The sequence below is a fragment of the Phycomyces blakesleeanus genome, assembly GCF_001638985.1.
Source record: "Phycomyces blakesleeanus NRRL 1555(-) unplaced genomic scaffold PHYBLscaffold_4, whole genome shotgun sequence".
NCBI classification, from domain to species: domain Eukaryota; kingdom Fungi; phylum Mucoromycota; class Mucoromycetes; order Mucorales; family Phycomycetaceae; genus Phycomyces; species Phycomyces blakesleeanus.
Genome location: NW_017265137.1, coordinates 1136072 through 1155580, shown reverse-complemented (window position 1 = coordinate 1155580; position 19509 = coordinate 1136072). Strand labels below are relative to the sequence as shown.

The 19509-nt window shown below is 34.3% G+C and overlaps 5 protein-coding genes across 5 annotated transcripts; 1 reads left to right on the top strand and 4 right to left on the bottom strand.

Moving 5' to 3' along the window:
• Positions 1-2201: 2201 nt before the first annotated feature.
• On the top strand, positions 2202-3389 carry PHYBLDRAFT_157793 (hypothetical protein). The gene is made up of 5 exons (XM_018433682.1): positions 2202-2281; positions 2425-2519; positions 2650-2878; positions 2966-3052; positions 3125-3389. The coding sequence occupies exons 1-5, from the start codon at positions 2258-2260 to the stop codon at positions 3200-3202; spliced, it is 513 nt and encodes a 170-aa protein (XP_018295613.1). The 5' UTR covers positions 2202-2257; the 3' UTR covers positions 3203-3389.
• Positions 3390-5501: 2112 nt separating this feature from the next.
• Positions 5502-6288, bottom strand: PHYBLDRAFT_157792 (hypothetical protein). Its single transcript, XM_018433681.1, has one exon. The coding sequence runs from the start codon at positions 5992-5994 to the stop codon at positions 5785-5787; it is 210 nt and encodes a 69-aa protein (XP_018295612.1). The 5' UTR covers positions 5995-6288; the 3' UTR covers positions 5502-5784.
• Positions 6289-14800: 8512 nt separating this feature from the next.
• Positions 14801-15316, bottom strand: COX11 (cytochrome c oxidase assembly protein Cox11; the record flags this gene model as incomplete). Its single annotated transcript, XM_018435847.1, has 1 exon — positions 14801-15316. One exon carries the CDS (start codon positions 15314-15316, stop codon positions 14801-14803), a length of 516 nt encoding a protein of 171 aa, XP_018295611.1.
• A 647-nt stretch (positions 15317-15963) lies between these two features.
• Positions 15964-16955, bottom strand: PHYBLDRAFT_131217 (hypothetical protein). The gene is made up of 3 exons (XM_018429413.1): positions 16711-16955; positions 16340-16584; positions 15964-16163 (listed from the first exon to the last, which is right to left on the bottom strand). Exons 1-3 carry the CDS (start codon positions 16914-16916, stop codon positions 16141-16143), a joined length of 474 nt encoding a protein of 157 aa, XP_018295610.1. The 5' UTR covers positions 16917-16955; the 3' UTR covers positions 15964-16140.
• Positions 16956-18801: 1846 nt separating this feature from the next.
• On the bottom strand, positions 18802-19391 carry PHYBLDRAFT_157790 (hypothetical protein). The gene has a single exon (XM_018433680.1). It carries the CDS (start codon positions 19214-19216, stop codon positions 18959-18961), a length of 258 nt encoding a protein of 85 aa, XP_018295609.1. The 5' UTR covers positions 19217-19391; the 3' UTR covers positions 18802-18958.
• Positions 19392-19509: the final 118 nt, after the last annotated feature.

The following is a 19509-nucleotide window of genomic DNA, read 5'->3' as shown; positions in this document are numbered from 1 at the left end:
TCTCGATCTATGAATCCCGGCCATCAATGTTTTAAGAAAATACATATACATATACAGATCTTATATTTATAAAGCAGATCTGTTCCAGCTATTTAAAGAAGTTTCTGATTAAACAAAACAGTAACAGCAAATAAATTGAACAAGTGGAGATGGTCTATTTTGTACATAGCTTACTCTCCAGATGTTTCAATGATAAAATAGTTTAACAAACAAAGTATGTATGTATTGATATATATACATAGATATAGACATATAATTAACAGTCTGAATATATTTATATATTGTATCTACTTCCCTGAAATATAGATCTACAAATATGCCTCCTTTTTTTCTTAAAAAAAAAAAAGAAGGTTATCGCACAGTACATATAGTAAGGGACCCTGAAATAGTAAATCTAACCAAGGCAAATCAAGCAATTATTGGAGTGGTTTTCAAAATATTTGGTAGCACTAATAATAATAATAATAAATAATAAATAATAAAGGGAATGTGCTCTTGCAGTACAGCTTAGTGCATTACTGTTTAGTGCATTACTGTTTAGTGCAGCACAGCACAGCACAGCACAGCACATTGCATTTATTTCTTTAATATTAATTATTAAATAAAAAAAAAATATTAAATAAAACCTAATATTATCGTATTTTTAGATCCTTATTTGCCTTGTTTTTCTTTGACCAATTTTTATTTTTATTTTTGCAAATTTCGATATAAAAGATATTGGATATTGTTACCTGTTTTTTTTTGTAAAGCAAGATTTTTACATGAATTTACAATATTAATACATGGTTTGCATACACAGATATACGGGCAATTCAAATTCCAATGATAATGATTACGATTACGATTACGATTTTGATAATTATTATGATAATAGCAGCAACAACAATAGGGCTATAATTTTCTTTTTCTTTTTTTGAAAATCAAGATATTGGATTTATTAATAAACTGCAGAATATTGGATTACATGCATTGACATAGTATCTGCGTATATTTATATATGTTTATTCTTTTAAAATGTATCCGGTGTAAACCCGGTTTACGGCTGTGATTGTCTAAATAGATACTTAATTTAAATCCAATAATATCAATAATACATATGTAAGGAAATAATAAATAAATTGAAACATTTTTTTAAGAAAGAAAAAGAGAAAGAGAAAAAAAACTTGATTATTGAAACATATTCAAATGTGTTTCAAAATAAAATAGTATGAATATATATATATATATATATGTGTGCTGAAGAAGAAAAGAGAGAACATGACAGAGCAGGACAGGACAGGGCAGGACAGGGCAGAACGGGCAAGGTAGGGTAGGGAGGGGGGAGGGGAGTTTCTGAAAGGTAGTAGTGAGCGGGCGTAAATTATAATATCATTGTTTTTTTTTGTAGAAACTTCATTTCTGGAATACCTAGAAATCTTGGATAAATCATCAATGCAACTCATTCATAATTGGCGGATTTATTATACTCCGTTAAGAAAGCGGGCTCGGCGCGACACCAAGCTTTTCTTGCTGTTTTTGAAGACACCTACACATGTATTAGCAATAGTGTGGCTGGTGATATTAAACAATCATACATTAAATACAAATGGAACTGTGCACATGTATATTGTCAATTTTGAGTAAGTCATCCTAAACTCATAGATAAAATAAATACAAGTAGAAGAAGAAGAAGAACGACCAAAACCAAATCCAGAACGAGATTACGGATTAAGGTGAATAATAAGCAGAACAGGGAGAAGAATTATTTTTGGTAAAAATAAAAATAAAATATAAAGAGAAAAAGAAGTTCAAATAGACTATGTAAAGCAAGAAAAGGTGGCAAGACAATTGGTAAAGCAAATGGTAATTATCAGCTTCCTATAAATCTAATCGAATTAAACACACCATAAATTCCCAATAAAAATAATAGTAAGAATATAAGCAAAATAGTCAAATAACCAGATAGACAGATCGATAGACAGGTAAATAGGAATAAGATTAAACATGAGTTTGGCTTGGGTTGGATGTGGCTATTTTCATCAAGCCAATCAGTCTTAATCTTGGCTCAGTCACTTGTTCGGGAACCAAAAAAAAACAAAAAAAAGAAAGTATAATGTAGAGCTTTCAAACATATTTCTGCTACTTATTTATTTTTATATTCCCTTTCCTTATTTTGTAACATTCAAGCAGACTTCACTATTCATCACCGAGCCACCTTTTCGAAATTCTGCACATTACGCCCATTCATTCGTAAAGCACCCCAGAAAGAAGGCTAATAATGTCTCAGCCTAAAGCAGAAGAGGTACGGGTTCAGGGCAACGGTCAAATAAAGAAAGAAACAAGCTTAGACCCTAGTTACGTACTTTGTCTTTGCGTGTGTACATGTGTGAAAGAGTTGCAAGTCCACTCAAAGATACTCACAAATTATATTGATGTATTATACAGCCCCTCAACATCGAACAGCATACTGAATATATCAAGAAAGTAATCAAATGGAGTATCACAGATCTTGAAAGATTACAGACTCTCTTGAAAGCACGGTATGATTTGATTTGATTATATATATATGATCATAGTACAATTTATAAACTGAAAAGAGAGAGAGAGAGACTTTTTGTATGTATATTATACATTTAACTAAAAAGACAAAGCTGTGGATACCAATTATAGAATTGCTGCAGAAGAAGCCTACATAGCTTCGTTACAAAAAATCAATAAAAACGTAACCGTTCCTGTGCGTGAACCGATACCATTCTTTGGCAACGACCCAGACTTTCAACGTACATCACTACAAAGGGCAACCTTCAAGTATGAAGCATTTGTTGGAAAGACAATCGAATCACGCAACGGGTTAATCGCACATATGAAATATGAATTGGAAACCCTGGCAAAAGTAAAGGAAAGTACAGAAAAAAAGCAATGTTAATTCTAGGTGAAGAGAAGAAAAAAAATGTTCAAATAACTAATGATTTGTTCATTCATTTAGATTGACCAAGAAGCTCGTAAAAAAAGAATAAAGCTTCTAGATATTGCCAACAAGAGTTATCTTGACTACAGAAAAGAGGTGCCCAAGGTGAGATAATTTTTAGATAATTCTGATGGGTCTCCTAAAACGCTATATCTAAGCTTCAAAGAACCTATGCAGCCCGGTGCGACGACCTTATTACTGCAAAAAACCAGCTTGAACAACAAGTCAAGATTCAACAACAGCAATTACAATTAAATTCGTCGGCGTCATCGTCTCCAGTGGATCAAAATTATGACCTCCTGGATACCGATTCTTCGTCTTTAGTCTCGCGCCCCTCGATGGAAGAAAATCCAAAGGTATCTAGTGAGACTTCGCGGGATGCGGACTTGGCCAGTACAACCGTTATAGCTATCAGTCCACCTGATGGCAGTGGTCATCACAGAAGGAGAATGGGTGGCTTTATGGCTCAAATGAGAAGCCAGCTCGCAAACGTGGCAGCAGCCGCATCAGCCACGAATGCCTTTATAGACACATCCAAGCACAATGTGAAATTTGCAAAGCTCAAAAAGGAAATTCATGATGCTGGTAAGTTTTGTTGTTGTTGTTGTTGTTCTTGGTGGTGGTGGTGGTGGTTTTTTCTTTAAGAAAAGAGAAGACGCCAAATCAGGAGTAAGATATTAAATTTCACGATCATCATATATTCAGATGAAGAATATAGAGCAGGTATATTTGAGCTTGAGAGACGCAGAAAAACCCAATTGGCCCACATGGATGCTGCAAGAAGAGTAGGTTTATAGGAACTATTCTTATTCTTCTTAAAGAAATAAGAAGAAGAAATTACGGACACTAAGTAAAGTGTTTAATCAAAAGGAAATGGAGATTGAGCTCAAGAGAAAATCAGAGATTACCAGAGAAGTACTTCAGAGTGTACTGGGCAAAGAAAAGTTTGTCCTGGATTCAGAAACAGAGGTATGTATAGTGTAGTGTAGTGTAGCGTAGTGGGATATTATATGGTGTGATGTGGATTCGGTGTAGACGTTGATTTGTACGGGATTGGTAAAATGAACAAGATATTAAATATATATATATATATATATATATACATTTGTTTGTTTAGTTTACCAATACGTCTTTTATGGTAACAAAAGAGATCAATCAAGATGAAGACATGAAACTTTTCCTATCGGAATACGAGAACCATAACTTTGTCCCACCTGCTCCGGTACACTATTGGAACCATGCTTTTGGTGAATGTGAAGGTAAGCTTTTTTGTTTGTTTGTTTCCTTTTCTTCTTTTAATATTATTACCATTATTATAGTAGTAATAGTAATAGGAATAGTAGATTAACTAACCAATTAATTATAAATTTCCCTTTCTACAGAATTACTATTCGGATCATGTCTCCAAGACTACTATGAAAAGCACCAAAAGACAATCCCGGTTGTTGTTTCTAAATGTATCAGTGCAGTCGAAGATTTAGGTGGCCTTCAGAAAGAGGGCATTTACCGTGTATCCGGACGCCAGACTAACCTTGAGATACTCAAAAACAAATTCGAGCAGAATGAAAATGTCGAACTGATGGACAATTCATTTGATGTATTTACGATCGCTTCTGTACTCAAGATCTATCTTCGCGAGTTATCCGCACCTTTGTTCGACTTTGGATTGTCAATGAGAATAGAGTATTCAAGTAAGTAATACGAGTGCGGTGGGTCTGTTTATTTTAATATTTTATTATTTTACAAATCCTCACACAAAAACAACAACAAAAAAACTTGGCTCAATAGAACAGCCAGACGTTGAAAAACGAATTCATGAATTACGACGAAGAATATCCTTATTATCAGATCCTCACCGAGATACTCTATATATTCTTACTACTCACTTGGCAAAGTAAGCTTTAATTTACTCTATATAATCAATTTACAATAATACTAATGTATGTGTTTGTATTTTTGTGTGTATTTAGAGTGAATGAAAACAGTAGGGTGAACAAGATGCACATCCAAAACCTATCAGTCATATTCACCCCAGCAATCTTTAAAGACTTTAACCAAGCAGAAGTTCCGGGAGAATGGGCTAATGATGTTGTTTTTGAAGATCTTGTGCATTATTATAAAGAAGTCTTTGGATTTGCTCCTATCGAGGCACCTGACAATCCGGTGGCTGTTGTGCAACAAAAGCCTGGTGGTCGCCCGATGAGCAGCTATTCCCACAATCAGAATGGTCCCAAGGTTACAATCAACGACCAAGCTAGCCAGGACTATACCAAGGGTATGCTTCTGACATCACCAATGTCTGATCCTCTCACTGCTCATCAACATGCAGACCTAACCGGTCACTCACCCACACATCCTCCTACGCACCCGCACCCACATTCACAAGCACCCACATTACCTCCCAGACAACATGCTACAAATTTTGGAAAGGTTTTGACTGATACTAGTAATAGCAATAGCAATAGTAACGTGCCATCGATTGAAAAGGCATTGCCAGAATTGGCGGTTCAGCAGAATATTCTGATCAACCCACCTTTTCAGAAAGCACTTCCTGAAGTGCGCGGTCACAAGTCATCATTGTCAGAGGCTTATTCACAGAAGGCTCTTCCGGATACATTTGGACTTGCTCCTACTAAACAGAAAGAGAGACCGAAATCATTTGAAGGCGATTATCCAATTCCTCCCGGATATGAGTTTCCCGCCCAGCCGCCACCGGCTATTGATTCCCCGGCAGGGTTGCCACCACCAAAACCAAAGAGACCATCACTTGGAAACATAAGAAGCTTTTATTCAAGAAAAAACTCAGTTCACCACAAGCAAGCGTTAAATAATGAGATTCAAAAGTTAGTGAAACAGCCGGATGTGCAGAGTACACCCCCAATACCGATACAAACACCAACACCAACACCAACGCCAACACCAACAACAACATCAACATCAACAACTCCACCACCACCACAGATAACAGCACAAGCGCAAGCACCAGCACCAGCACCAGCACCAACACCAGTACAAAAACCAACGCTGGAGGTAGTGGTGGCACCCATGGAAACTGCCCCACTCCCCACACCAAGCACAGCTCCAAATGCAGCAGTGGCAAATGACTCTATTCAATAAGTACCCATGATACCAGCAAACCATAAATGTTTATTACAAAGAAGAAATTCAGACTATTCTTATTATATAGTATTATATTGTGTGTATCAAAGATTGTATAATTTGTAGTACTTCTTTATTACTGTGTAATTGAGATGATATCAGAGCAATACAAAGTTTTCTTAAAAAAGAGATTTATAGGTTTCGAAAATTAAAGCCGCTATTTCAACAACAACAACAATAATAATGGTATGTGTATGTGTAGCCTGCATTTGAGATTAAGTGTCGCACACACACACAAAATAATATGTATTGTGTGCTATCCTAGCTCATCACAGAATACTTGTATATTGCTTGTCTTGAAAGCATATACATATATACAGATATACAGATATATATATATATATGTGTGTGTGCGTGTGTGTGTGTGTGTATTCTCTGCTATCAATTAATGGTCTTGACATTAATTAGGCCTAAAAGAACCACATATTACTTTGTCCTTGTTAGGTTATTTATCAAAACAAATACTGAGTATAGAAACTGTTTGTCCCTAGAGTAACATTTTAGTCCAAAGGTTTCAAGCCTAATCATCACTATCACCACTATCACCATTATCACCACTAATGGTCATAATAATAAATTAGTATTTTTCCATCTTTGTAAATCAATTAGGTATTCATGTTTTTTTTTTCTAGACGATGAGGAGTAATTAAGGTCAACATCGAATAGACGGCGTCATTAGTATATTTATAAAAATAATAATAATTGCCTAGATTTTGCTGCTAGATCCGACACCCAGGGTTTATTTTGTTACAAGAAGAATCTAAACAAAAATAAAATAAACAAACTAAACAGAGAAAATAAAACATCAGATTTTCTGAATGGTTAATTAGTCTCATATTGAGTAAATAGCAAGTCTTATTTGAAACGATAAAGAAATACTTGCGATAGCTCGATTCCTTATCCATATACAAACAAGCGCGGTAAATCGTGCAGGATTATTAAGCAATCGGTAAAGAGATTAAAACCCAAAATTCTGAATAATGTAATGATTGCCAGTCGCCCAAGATCAATTAATATATATATACTGTTTCATATTATAAATTCTCATTTTAATAAGAAATCATAAAGGCATTGGTGTAAAGAGTGTATCAGACACAACAATTTTGTATACTCCTTATTATTACTAAGCACGAATTTTATTCTGTGTGAAATCATTCAAACGTAACGCTATTTATTCCTCAGCCTCTTTATTTGAAAAGCGTAGTGTATTGCCCAAGTCTATTTGCCCAACATAAATGAGAACTAATATGGCCAAGTATTCCTAAACTAATCAATCGATCAATCGATCAATCGATTTCTCGATTTACCGATCTATCGAGCAGTCAACCAATTAATCAATTAAGGCAATAAGCTAAAGATGACAAATGCCTGGATAAATATAATCAATTTAGTCAGGGTACATGGGTTTAATAAAGCTCAAATAATAATAACAATAATAATGTTAATAATTGGTTTGGTAATTGAATCCAATTTCATCTTTATTAACAACGATAGTCAAGAATTCAATATCTAAGCTGTGTCGGATAAAAAAATAAATAAACATTGTTGGCTAGCAGTCAATCAATCAAATAATAATATTTGGCTACGTTTCAAAAGAAATCAAGGAACATTCCACCTTGTGAACTCAAGCATATGTTGGCTGGCCGAATTTCTGGACATTTTTTTTTTATTGTTTATATTATTACTTTTCTGTTTTGAATAGGTTGGTTCTAGTAGACTTTGAGGAATGAAAATCACTTTTATGCCAAGACAATATCGTATCTCTTGTTTTATTAGGTCTAGACTGGATACATATAAAAAAAAAGAGAGTAGAATTTTATGTAGTGTCTCCAAATAAATGGCGCCCATTCGGTGAGGTTTCTTTACCTTCAATATGCGCAGCAAGGTAAATCCCACGGAATATTTTGTGTTTTGTATAGGGCGACCAATTAATTAATGCTTCGCATCGGCTAAGTCTAACCGAACGCCACTTCTGGTGCTGTCATCAATGATGAAGCCCCAAAGATATATATATATATATATATATATATATATATGTGTGTGTCTGTATGTGATATAAAGAAAGGCATAAACGTACAGTTAAAGGCTTGAATAATACATATTCTTTGAATAAAACTTGGTTCTGTTTTGAAAAATAAATAAATAAAAATAAAGTACGTGTATTACCTCTACGGTTTACATGGGTGCGGTTTGTTGTGCATAATACAGTTTTAATGATACACGTACATGTCCTGCGTGAGGGAATACTAAGTGTGAGATTTCCCAACGTACAAGATACATCTTGTCCTATTCATCATTCATTCCAAACGGAGCAAAATCTTCAATAGATTTGACCAACAATAGATCATATGGAAAATAAAAAAATAAATAAAAAAATAATAGTACAAAACTACACAGGTACAAAATAGGACATTTAATGTCTGGCTGACTGGGTTTTGTTGGTGTTTGTACACGACCAACTCTTCTGTAGTCGTGTTACCTTGACATGTCCGAGTTTAAGATTGCTTTGAATTTATAGTTTTTTTTTCCGATTATTTAGAATATATGCGCGCGCACACCCACTCACTCACTCACTCACTCACTCGCTCACTCACTCACCCACTTACACACTTACACAAATCCAGCTAAAAAGAGTCTATTGTTCTTTCTTTACCTTTATTCTTAATAGATACATAGATACATAGATACATAAATAAATACCTAAATAATTATTTTTATCTATATATATATATTTTTGTGAGTAGTAATAAAGCTCATAATAATTAGAGCGCATGTGATGATTTTAGGCTACTCATATACATTTTGTTCAGACTACACACACATTCTCTCTCTCTCTCTCTCTCTCTCTATCTTACACACGCTTCTACACATTTATATCCAAGTATACGTACTTACTTATATATATATATATATCTCAATGTCTTTCTTTACCTCGTACAAATGATGCTTAGCCTATAGTTAATTATTTGTATAAGAAATTGATAAAAATAAAAATAACATAGGGCGCACCGGCCTGCGTTTTAAAATAGAAATAAATATTTGTGATGAGAAAGTTGTTGTACTTTTATTAGGATTTGTTAACCGTGTGCCTGTAACATATATTACATAAAATGTATATATATATATATATATATAATGTGTGTTGCTATTGTTGTTGTTGTTCGTGTTGTTGTTATTTTTAGTAGTATTCTATTGGATTTGGCCATTTATACCTGTTTGTCTATACAAATATGCTGAATAAAATAAGAGAGCCAAAATAAAAAATAAATAAATCAAAAACAAATTTAGGGTTTGTTAAGATATATTTTTCCCCTTTTGGGGCACGTGTCCAATTCTCCAATTTTACCAACAAATTTTTATTTTATTATGCTTTATTATATTTTCTTTTTGAACACTTGAAAACTAACGCCAAGTAACACCTTCATCGGCTCAACCGTCAACTATCTATTTATCTATATATTGCACTACTATTAAGTTTTTTTTTTATTTTATTTACTTAGTTTACGGACCTTGTAAAATATATATATCCGGACTTTGATTACCCTTTTCTTAGTGTTGTTCCGCTTTAATATCAGTCATTGTCAGCTTTAATGTCAGCTATTTTCTTTCTCTTTTTGGAGAATTTTATTTATCTATTTATCTATTTCAAGTTGTTTTTAAATTCTTATTCTTATTTTCAAGAGGTGTATCTTATTTTGAATCAATCTCATTAGAAAAGCATATATTATTTTGAGATACCTGACAGGGAAGTTTATCCGCTTGATAAAGAAGATTTTTTCCTTGAAAGTTTCTTGATTTTTTTTGCCAGCACTTTTTGATGGATTTTTTTTTTAAGAATAAATAACTTGAAATAAGATAACATAAACAAAGAATTATGGCCGCGTTTGTTAATAAATCTGCCTACACAGCGAGAGTGCTATATTCTATAATCCTCTGAATCAATGAACTAGCAATACTCATGTACATATAGATGCCTTTCTGGGTATGTACTTTCACAACTGCTAAATCTCCACTGCTTTCTTTTTAGACCTTTCAAAGTCTACTTGGCATGAAACGTTAATATACTGAAAAGTCGCAAAAAAAAACAAATTCTCAAGACATATTTCAGAATCATAAATCGATCATTAATAAATTAATTGAGAGATATAATTTGGGCTTTGGAAAAGGAACAAATAAGAAGACCATAGTTGCTCAGATCTGTAGTATGAAAAGAAATGTATTAATAGTAATTATAATGAATGGGTGAGAAAGAGGTTATGAGCACCGAAGATCATCGAGATCAAAGTTTAATATAAAAATCATAATAAAAACTATTAATTACATTCACATAGGCAATATAAAGAATATAAAAAGAATCCTAAAAAAAATCAAGAAAATTTCAAAGAAAAAATCTTCTTTATCAAGCGGATAAACTTCCCTGTCAGGTATCTCAAAATAATATATGCTTTTCTAATGAGATTGATTCAAAATAAGATACACCTCTTGAAAATAAGAATAAGAATTTAAAAACAACTTGAAATAGATAAATAGATAAATAAAATTCTCCAAAAAGAGAAAGAAAATAGCTGACATTAAAGATGACAATGACTGATATTAAAGCGGAACAACACTAAGAAAAGGGTAATCAAAGTCCGTTTTTTTCTTTTCTTGAAAATGTTGGAAAACCAAGTCAAAATATTGTATTACAATATAGATCGGCGCTGATGACATGAATATTAGGGTCTAAACACATTCACACTTTCACCGAACACTTTTACCAACTTTTTTTTTGTTTTTGTTTTTTAAAAAAATAATATAATAACCTAATAAATAAATAAATAACAAAAAGAAATAATTATTTGGTTCATTAGTATTAAAGTTCTCTTTTCTTCTTTTTTTTTCTTTGAAAAAATCAAACTAACAATATTATATTATATACTAAGATGAAGGGTGCTATACTTCTTTTTAGGTGTATTTTATCATACTTACTGGGTCTTTTATTTTTTGATTCTTATTAGTATTCTGTTTTATATTCATACTTGTATCATTGGGCTTATAACATGTGCAACAGGGGAGGAACATGAGCGGCCAGGGAAACTATCTCCATAGAAAATAGAAATGGTAATAAATAAAATGTTAAAGATTGTGTTGTACACACCATGTATGCAGATATACATATATGTACATCGTTAATACTGTCAAGTTCACCATAACCGGCACTTTGTGTAAGAAGACATAACAAGTCGGAATCTGTGTGTATCTTCTATCGAGTACATAGGAAACCAGGAAAGAAACCTCCACCTTTCTAATCAGCAGTAGGGTTTCGAAAGGAAGAAACCCCAGACATATAAAATTATCATAACTACATAATATTCTGATGGTAAAGAGTACGAGAGCAGGGGATTCAATAAATACTTTCACAAAAAACCAAAGCTATATTTATATTTATATTTATATTTATATTTTTATATATAAGACATATAGGTTGGTTCGTCCTACAGATATAAACACACATATATATATAAATATATACATACATACATACATACATACATATTGCTAATCATCAATTATTGTTTTATTCTGTATTTATAATAAATTGATGACATATAAGGTAGATCGGAAGAAGGCATGGCCACAACTCATCTCTCTTTTCGAAGAAGCAGAATACGGTCGATCACCAATAGTATTATTATTATTTTAAAAATAATGTGTAAAGAAGATGGTGCTTATCCCGATATGTAGACACAAATATATATATATGTAAATGTACGTATGTACGTATATAAATATATATATATATAAGCACTAGTTAAAAAGGTGGCGTATCACTAGAGTATATAAACAGGTGTCTGCGGGGAAGCAATCGCCTAAATGGCTCAGAAAGAAAAATCTTGTAGCACGATCAACTATTTTATTGAGAAAACCAACAAGCTCTTGTCTCAAGTTAAGAAAAAAAGAAAGAAAGAACGAAATAACAAAAGAAAGATATCTCAATTATACCAACCGATTATTCCAACCCATCATATATTTAACAGTGTAACCAAAACAAATAAACAAAAGTATGATGATCTGTCAAAAGGTTTCGTTACTTGTGATTGTGATAGTTCAAGTACTATTTTCCCCCCAAAATAAAGTACATTTATTGACCATAGTAACAGTGGTAGTATTGATAACAAAAAAAAAACTACAAAAGAAGCTTATCTGCTCTTTTAAATAAATAAATAAATACATTTTTTTATACTACTTGTAATTACACACGCATACACACGCATATTTATATATAGATGTACAGAATAGTGCTTATTAGCAACCCAGTTTCTGGATTAAGGTCAACTCTATTTCAGGTTTCTATAGTTACTTTGTCACAATCTCAACTTAAAGTAAAAGGAAAATATATTGGGGAGGGGCTGAGAATGACACCAATCAGAGGTGAGATAAAATGACAAATAAAGAGAAAAAAAAACAAAAACAAAAAAAAAAAACAAAAAAAACCCGGTCATGATAGATCCCAAGTCAAGTCAGCTTATAAGATAGGATATATTATTTGTTCTACTGAAGATTCCTTAGAAGGGCAACCTAACCAAGCCTTCAAGACAGGGCACCTGCGAGTAAACATGAGATTGTAGTCTAGTACTTCGGGTGTCAAGGGCCTGTAAGTCCAAATAACACCCTTTGCTCACGTCAACCACCCTCTTTTAGGTCCTCAAAGGTTGAAGTCTCAAACTCACCCTAGTCTCTATACCATGTATAGTAGTGTCACCTCGCTTTTAGGTTTATTATAGTGTAACGTACTAGGATCGTTATTTTGGAAGGGGGGGGGAGAAAGTTGTGTCCCTTTCCAGAAAGAAAAAAAATAAAAAATAAAAAATAAAAAAATCTCGGCTATATAAACGGAGCTTCTGTCCCTGGACATTCCCTCTTTTCTCTTAGCGTTCTACACACTCACACACACTCAAAAACACACAAACACACACTCACACACCAACTTATCTACTGAATGCCAACACGACCAAAAGTAGTCTCCAACTTCTTCCCTAATGCCCAGCTACAAGGATGGCTTATGAAACAAAGACACGGAATCACAAAGGCATGGCTACGGCGTTATTTCGTACTCGAAGACCGCACACTAAGATTCTACAAGGCAGAGGTAAATATTATAAAGATATTTGTACTTACCAAAAAAAAGGGTGCTAATTTCTAAACTTGCTTAATTAGAGTGATACCATACCGCAAGGATCACTAGACCTTGATCACTACACTGTCCACACAAACATAATCCCACTAAACATCCTGCGAAAGGAAAATCCACGACGATCAACCTTTTGCCTTGTTTCGGACAGCACCAACAAAACCACCATGCCAAACTTCTTTCTTCAGGCTGATTGTGACGAAAGCAGGGATATATGGATTATGTTGATTAACCCACAAGTCATCAAACACACCAGTGTTCTCGACAAATGGCTCGAACGCCTTGACATACAGAATACCTCTCCCGCACCTTCCTCGCCTGTCACTACTGCCTCTACTGCCACTCCTATAACTCCCGAAACTCCCACAACTCCTGCCACCCCTCCTTCCCAAACGGCTCTTTTGTCACCTATTAATCCCGGAAGCTTACGGACACACCGATCGGTTGAATCGATCGCAAGTCTCGGCAGCGCCAGCAGCTCCATCGGATCCGGGTCTACTGCCACCAGCCACAAGTCATCCTTTTTTAACGATCTCTCTAGTCCCCGAAGATCATCAAACCACAGTTCCACTAGTCTAAATAGCACAACTGGTAACAGCAATATCAGCAGTTCTAGCAACAAATTCTCCCCATCCAAGCTCTTTGTCCGCTGGTCCCGTTCCAGTACAAAATCCGCCTCACCGCCCCGTCCTCAATATCAAGCCAGCACTCCTTTGCCTTCTCCTCCTCTCTCCAAAGAAACACAATCTCCTAGCCCATTCGGATCCCGGATCATCCACCCAAGCGAGTATGAGCATGAAAATGACTCCCACAAAGAGTTTCTCCAGACCCAAAAGGATCTTGCCCTCAGAAAGACCGAGAGCAACTCAATTGCCAACCGGCGTCAGATCCAGGTCGTATCAATCCCAACCCATGTCCGGTCTCATTCTGCCTCTCAAGTGCCCATCGTTTCCGACCTCTCTATGATCTAAAGACCAATCTTATATTCCTTTACACACTCTTTACTACGTTTCTATTCGCAGAAACAAACAAAAAACAAAATTCACTGTGGAGTATTCTTGTGCGTGTGTGCGCCGCTCTCAAAAAAAATATTCATATATTCTTCCCTCTCCCTCTCCCAAATCCATTCAATGTTTGATATGATCTTCTTTGATCTCTCATAATTATGATTAAGTGTTGATTACTTATCATATATATTTTCTCCATATCTTTTTTTATTACTACTATTATTTAGACTTTTTTTTATATATCTTTCTTATTTGCCAATTTACTCTCCTTACTATGAACATGTTGACCTTCCCCTCTCTCCAATACCTCTTCTCTTTTATATTCATTTCTGTATATCTACAAATCATATTTTCATATGTACTCTCAATTGTTCTTCCATGCCAATCAACTCAGTTCTTTTTTTTTAGTCTTTTTTTTTATATATATACAAATCATCAATAATAATGATAATAATAATAAAAAAAATGAAATGTTTTTTTTTCTCTGTTACATTTATTTTGTCTTTTCTATTTTATTCAAGAGTTTTGTGGTTGGAGGTTCTTGGCGTACCTTGCGTCAAAGAATGTATAGCCCAAGGTAATTGTATTGACGTCTTTCATGTAAGGGTCCTCGAGGAAATCAGGATCAATAAAAAAGAAGACTGGCATGTCGACGTCCTCTCCTGGGGATAGCTTCTGCTCTTCAAAGCAGAAACATTGAATCTTGTTAAAGTAAGAGCCTGCTCTGTGGGGTGTGACATTGTATGTTGCTATGCCAACCACATCCTCCTTTGCGTAACTCTTGGCTCGGTAAAAGGTCAGGGCAGTCTCTCCAGGAACCACATAGACCTCTCTAAGCTCAGGCTTGAAAGACCAGGCCAGAGTGTCAGACATGTTACTCTCAAAGGTAATCCTGATTCGCTTTCTCTCGTCCAAGGGAACCAGACGATCGGGCGAAAAGCGAGTGACGTCTGTTACTGGAGTTCCACTGAATCCAGTGTTGGCACAAAAGAGACGGTAGAGAGGTACAGCGGCGTAACTAGCACCGAGCATGAATATGAATGCAGCGACAGAGTACATTGCACCCGATGCATTGTCAATCGATGCTCTCTTGCTGTTGTTGTTGTTACTGCTTCCATTGCTACTGCTACTTTTGGTGTTGTTGCCGATGTTACTATTTTTGTTCGTAAAAGTAAATGATCGTCTAGTGAAGGATGTTGGTTGACATTTCGAAGGGGTGGGACGTACTAGCCGGGTAATAAGTGGAGTACGAGCAAACAACGATTGTCGAACAAGTCCAAGTTTATTCATTGGATTTGTGTGTGTATGTGTATAGTTCTATATAGTATAATATAATATATATATATGTGTGTGTGCGTGTAAAAAATAAAGTATTGAAAAAGGGGGAGGGGTCTTTTTATTAAGTAAATCGAGACTTTAAGGACTGCTGATGTGACATCATTCCAGGATTATTTTCCCCTCTGCCTACCTGTCTACCTGTGTATTCATTTATGTTTCAAAATAATTAAGAGTCGCTGTAATCAATAGCTTAATAGACTATACACTCGCCCAGATATCATCACATATACGGATTCATATGAGCATACATATAGACCTACATGTACACTTGAATGCACATGCGCATGCGCATACATAGATAATATGTATGTTATCTATCTATTGTTTCTTGTTTCTTGTTTCTTGTTTCAAATTTCAAATTTCAATTTATATATATAATAAAAGAAAATAGATAGACTGATAAGAGTGAAAAAAAAGAAGAAGAAAAAAGAAAACAAAAAAGAGAGAAAGAAATTATAATATTACTAACACTCAAACTTTTTCTATTTTGTTTTTGATTTTGATTTTGATTTTTACACTTAAGATTTGGGGGCTTCCTTGTCTACAAAATACAAAAAAGTTTAATTTCAGTTTCTTTTTTGTCATAATCATAATCATAATCATAAACACACACACACACACATACAAATACTCGCTCACTACATTACACCATACTACATTATACTACACTACACTACACCACACCACACTACACCCGGTTGTTTTTTGGTAACTTACAAGACAAGGCTTGCTCTTCACCCATAGCGGACACAACTGAGACCAACAAATCCTTGCCCTCCTCAAAGTCAGCTTCCAAAGCGGCACCGATATCACCAGAGGGGACCTTGACATCATCCTTGGAGGTACCATCGGCAGTCATCAAGTTCAAGAAGCCATCATCGACGTTGATGAGCTGGTATTCCATACGGGTAACGTTGGGAACATCCATGTTGTGGGTAGAGGGAGAGAGATCTTCAAGCTTCCTATAGAAAGTCAAAGCAAAAAACGCAAAGAAATGTAAAGAAAAGAAATAAAAGAGTAGATTGATATATTGATAAATTATTCTTGTACTAATACTATTATTACTGTTATTTATTCCAAGAACTTACTTTTGGGTGAAGATATCAATGGCAACCAAGTGAACCTTGGCGTGTCCGTGCTTACCAGTCTTTGATGTAGACATGTCGACAATCTTGCAGGGACGACCCTTGATAACAACGTGTCCACCCTTTCTCAAGGCAGAACACTGGAGGGGGTAGGTCAAGGAGGCACCGGCACCGGCACTCTCGAAGGTGTGATCATGATCGTCGGACATCTTTTTATTTTGAAGGACGGTCAATGGATATCCAAATAGATTTCCTTTAGGTTAATACTGATTTACATATACTTCTTTCTATCTATCTTTCTCTTATGTTTCCAGGCTTCTTACAATATCAAGATGTTGAGTCAAAGAAAAGGGGGAGAGGAGGAGCAGTAAAGGCGCACAAAAAGCGAACCAAACATATTTATAACCTTTTTTTTTATTTTTATTTTTCTTTTTTTTATTTTTTTTTCAATCGTGGTGACATCAAGCAAAAAGAGGGTTTAAACTCCATTTTGATCACTAAAATATATATTTGTGTATAGAGGAAAAGTATTTTATTTTGATTTTATATACGTGTGCGTGTGTACTCCCCACATATATACAATGTGTCTAAAATCTACATAAGCCGTCAATATATCTTACGAATATGAACTATCATATAGTAATACCAATAGAACTGCTTCTACTAATAATAAGTACAGAAATAGTCGGTTGATTTGGACTAGCGTCTAAAGTAGTAAAACGTTTGTTGAGAATAAAAGGAACTGTGTGAAAGTAATGTCATGTATACTTTTTTTCTTAAAAAAAAAAGACACTATACAGGTCTATAGATATATGTATAAATGGTAAGATGGAAATATCCTGGTTTATTACATATTCTAGGTGAAATTCCATAGCTCAAGTGAATAGATTAAAGCTTGGGGAAGAAAGTAAAAAGAGATTCTATCTCGGTGGGGTTCCGACACAAGCCTTAAATGACACAAGAGGTACAAGAAAAGAAAGGGCCCCCATAATTAAGGCCAAACGATACGTGCCTACAAACACACACACACACACACACCATATATATTTGATTTTTCAGTCTTATTATTGTCAAATAGAGCAATACAGAGTATTATTGGTTGCTTTGAATTATAATTAAGAAAATAAAATCATGATACAAGATACACAAAAAGACAACAGCTACTGAAATCTACTTTGGTTTCCTTGATTTCCTTTTATAGAGAAAATGAGGCTTACGACTCTTTAGAGACAGATAGTACAAAAGGAAAATAGATTGATACTAGAGTAAACGAGGTTAACAAAAGAAAGGCAAAATAAAGGCAAAGAGAAATAATGGCATTTGTGATTCTCTTGGAATTATATACAGTAAATTAAGGTCAAGACAATTATGCGCGTATATAATGCATGTATGCTATTGTCTAAATTCATTATATAAATATCCAGAATTTGAATATTTATCAGGGCTAAATTATTGATTTATTGATTGATCTATATTGATTCCTTTGATTAAAATTAATGGTATCTGTCAAGTATTTATAAAACAAAATGAAAGAGTGAGACTGATGCATAATTAACAATGCCAATAGTAATGCCCGATTTAACAACAGCATTTCAGGAACAGAAAACAATCAATAATTATTATAGTTGTAAATAATGATAAATAGCCATATCATTTTAGTTTTTTTTTGTGATATTTGTGTTCTCCCTCTCTATTTTTTTTTATGCAATTTGTCTTATTGTACATTATTTAATAAAGGGAATATATATATATATATATATATATATTAGGTTCTGTCAATTTGAAACTTGAATTGAATGGAATTGAGTGGAATTCAACCCTGTAAATATTTGTGTGGTGTGACAATGAGATCATCAATTTTGTTTACAATTGAACCCTTTAAGATTATGTTTTTGCTAGGGGTACAGAATCATGCAAGAAGTATACAAAAAGAAAAAAGAAAAATGACAGAAAATATTATATATACATTTATGCACAAAAAGTTGTTAAATTCAAATTACCCTATTTGTAGTATACATACATAATTATAGACATCTTGAATTTAACATATTAAGATAACAGCAGCAAGAGCAACAACAACAGCAACAACAGAATAATGATTGTAATTCTTAATTATTTTCATCTCTTTACAGAAAATAGATATATAGATATACGTCTATAGATATAAAACAATTCTAACCTGTTTATAGATAAATAATTCTTTCCGAAAAAAATAAAAAGATGTTTATAATTAATTAAAGAAAACTGCTTTCTACTCTTCTTTTTCTTCAGAGGTCACTGCAGGTCTTCGTTCTTTAATAACGACAGGGATATTACTGGTAGTCGCTTTGAGTTTACGCTTTGCTTCGAGTCTCGCGGCCTTGTCGTTCAATTCAAAAGCAGGGCAGGGAAAGAGTGTAGGTGCTGCTACGGTCAATACAGCGCCTAATGCAACAACCACAAACAAGTTGGAGGTAATCCGCTGTCGTTGAAGGTGGTTTAAAGGTCTGATTTTGGCGGATGGGAACATGCCGGAAAGAAACAGAATATAAAGAGAGTAAGGAGGGGTTGCAGAGTGGGGAGGTTATTTTTTTTTCTTTCAAAGAAAAAAAAGAAAGGGAGACAGTGGATGCGACAGCTTTTGAACGAGGATTAAGCACGGTCTCTTGTCATCAACAGTATCGAATGCGTGAGTCTCGGCGATGAAGAAAGCGAGTGCAATCTAGCTAAGCCGCCAATAAACTGGCCTGATACTAATTATTAGCAGTCACTGTTGTGCAACTGAGAAAGAATCACTGCGAAAAAGCATGATGAATGCTTTAT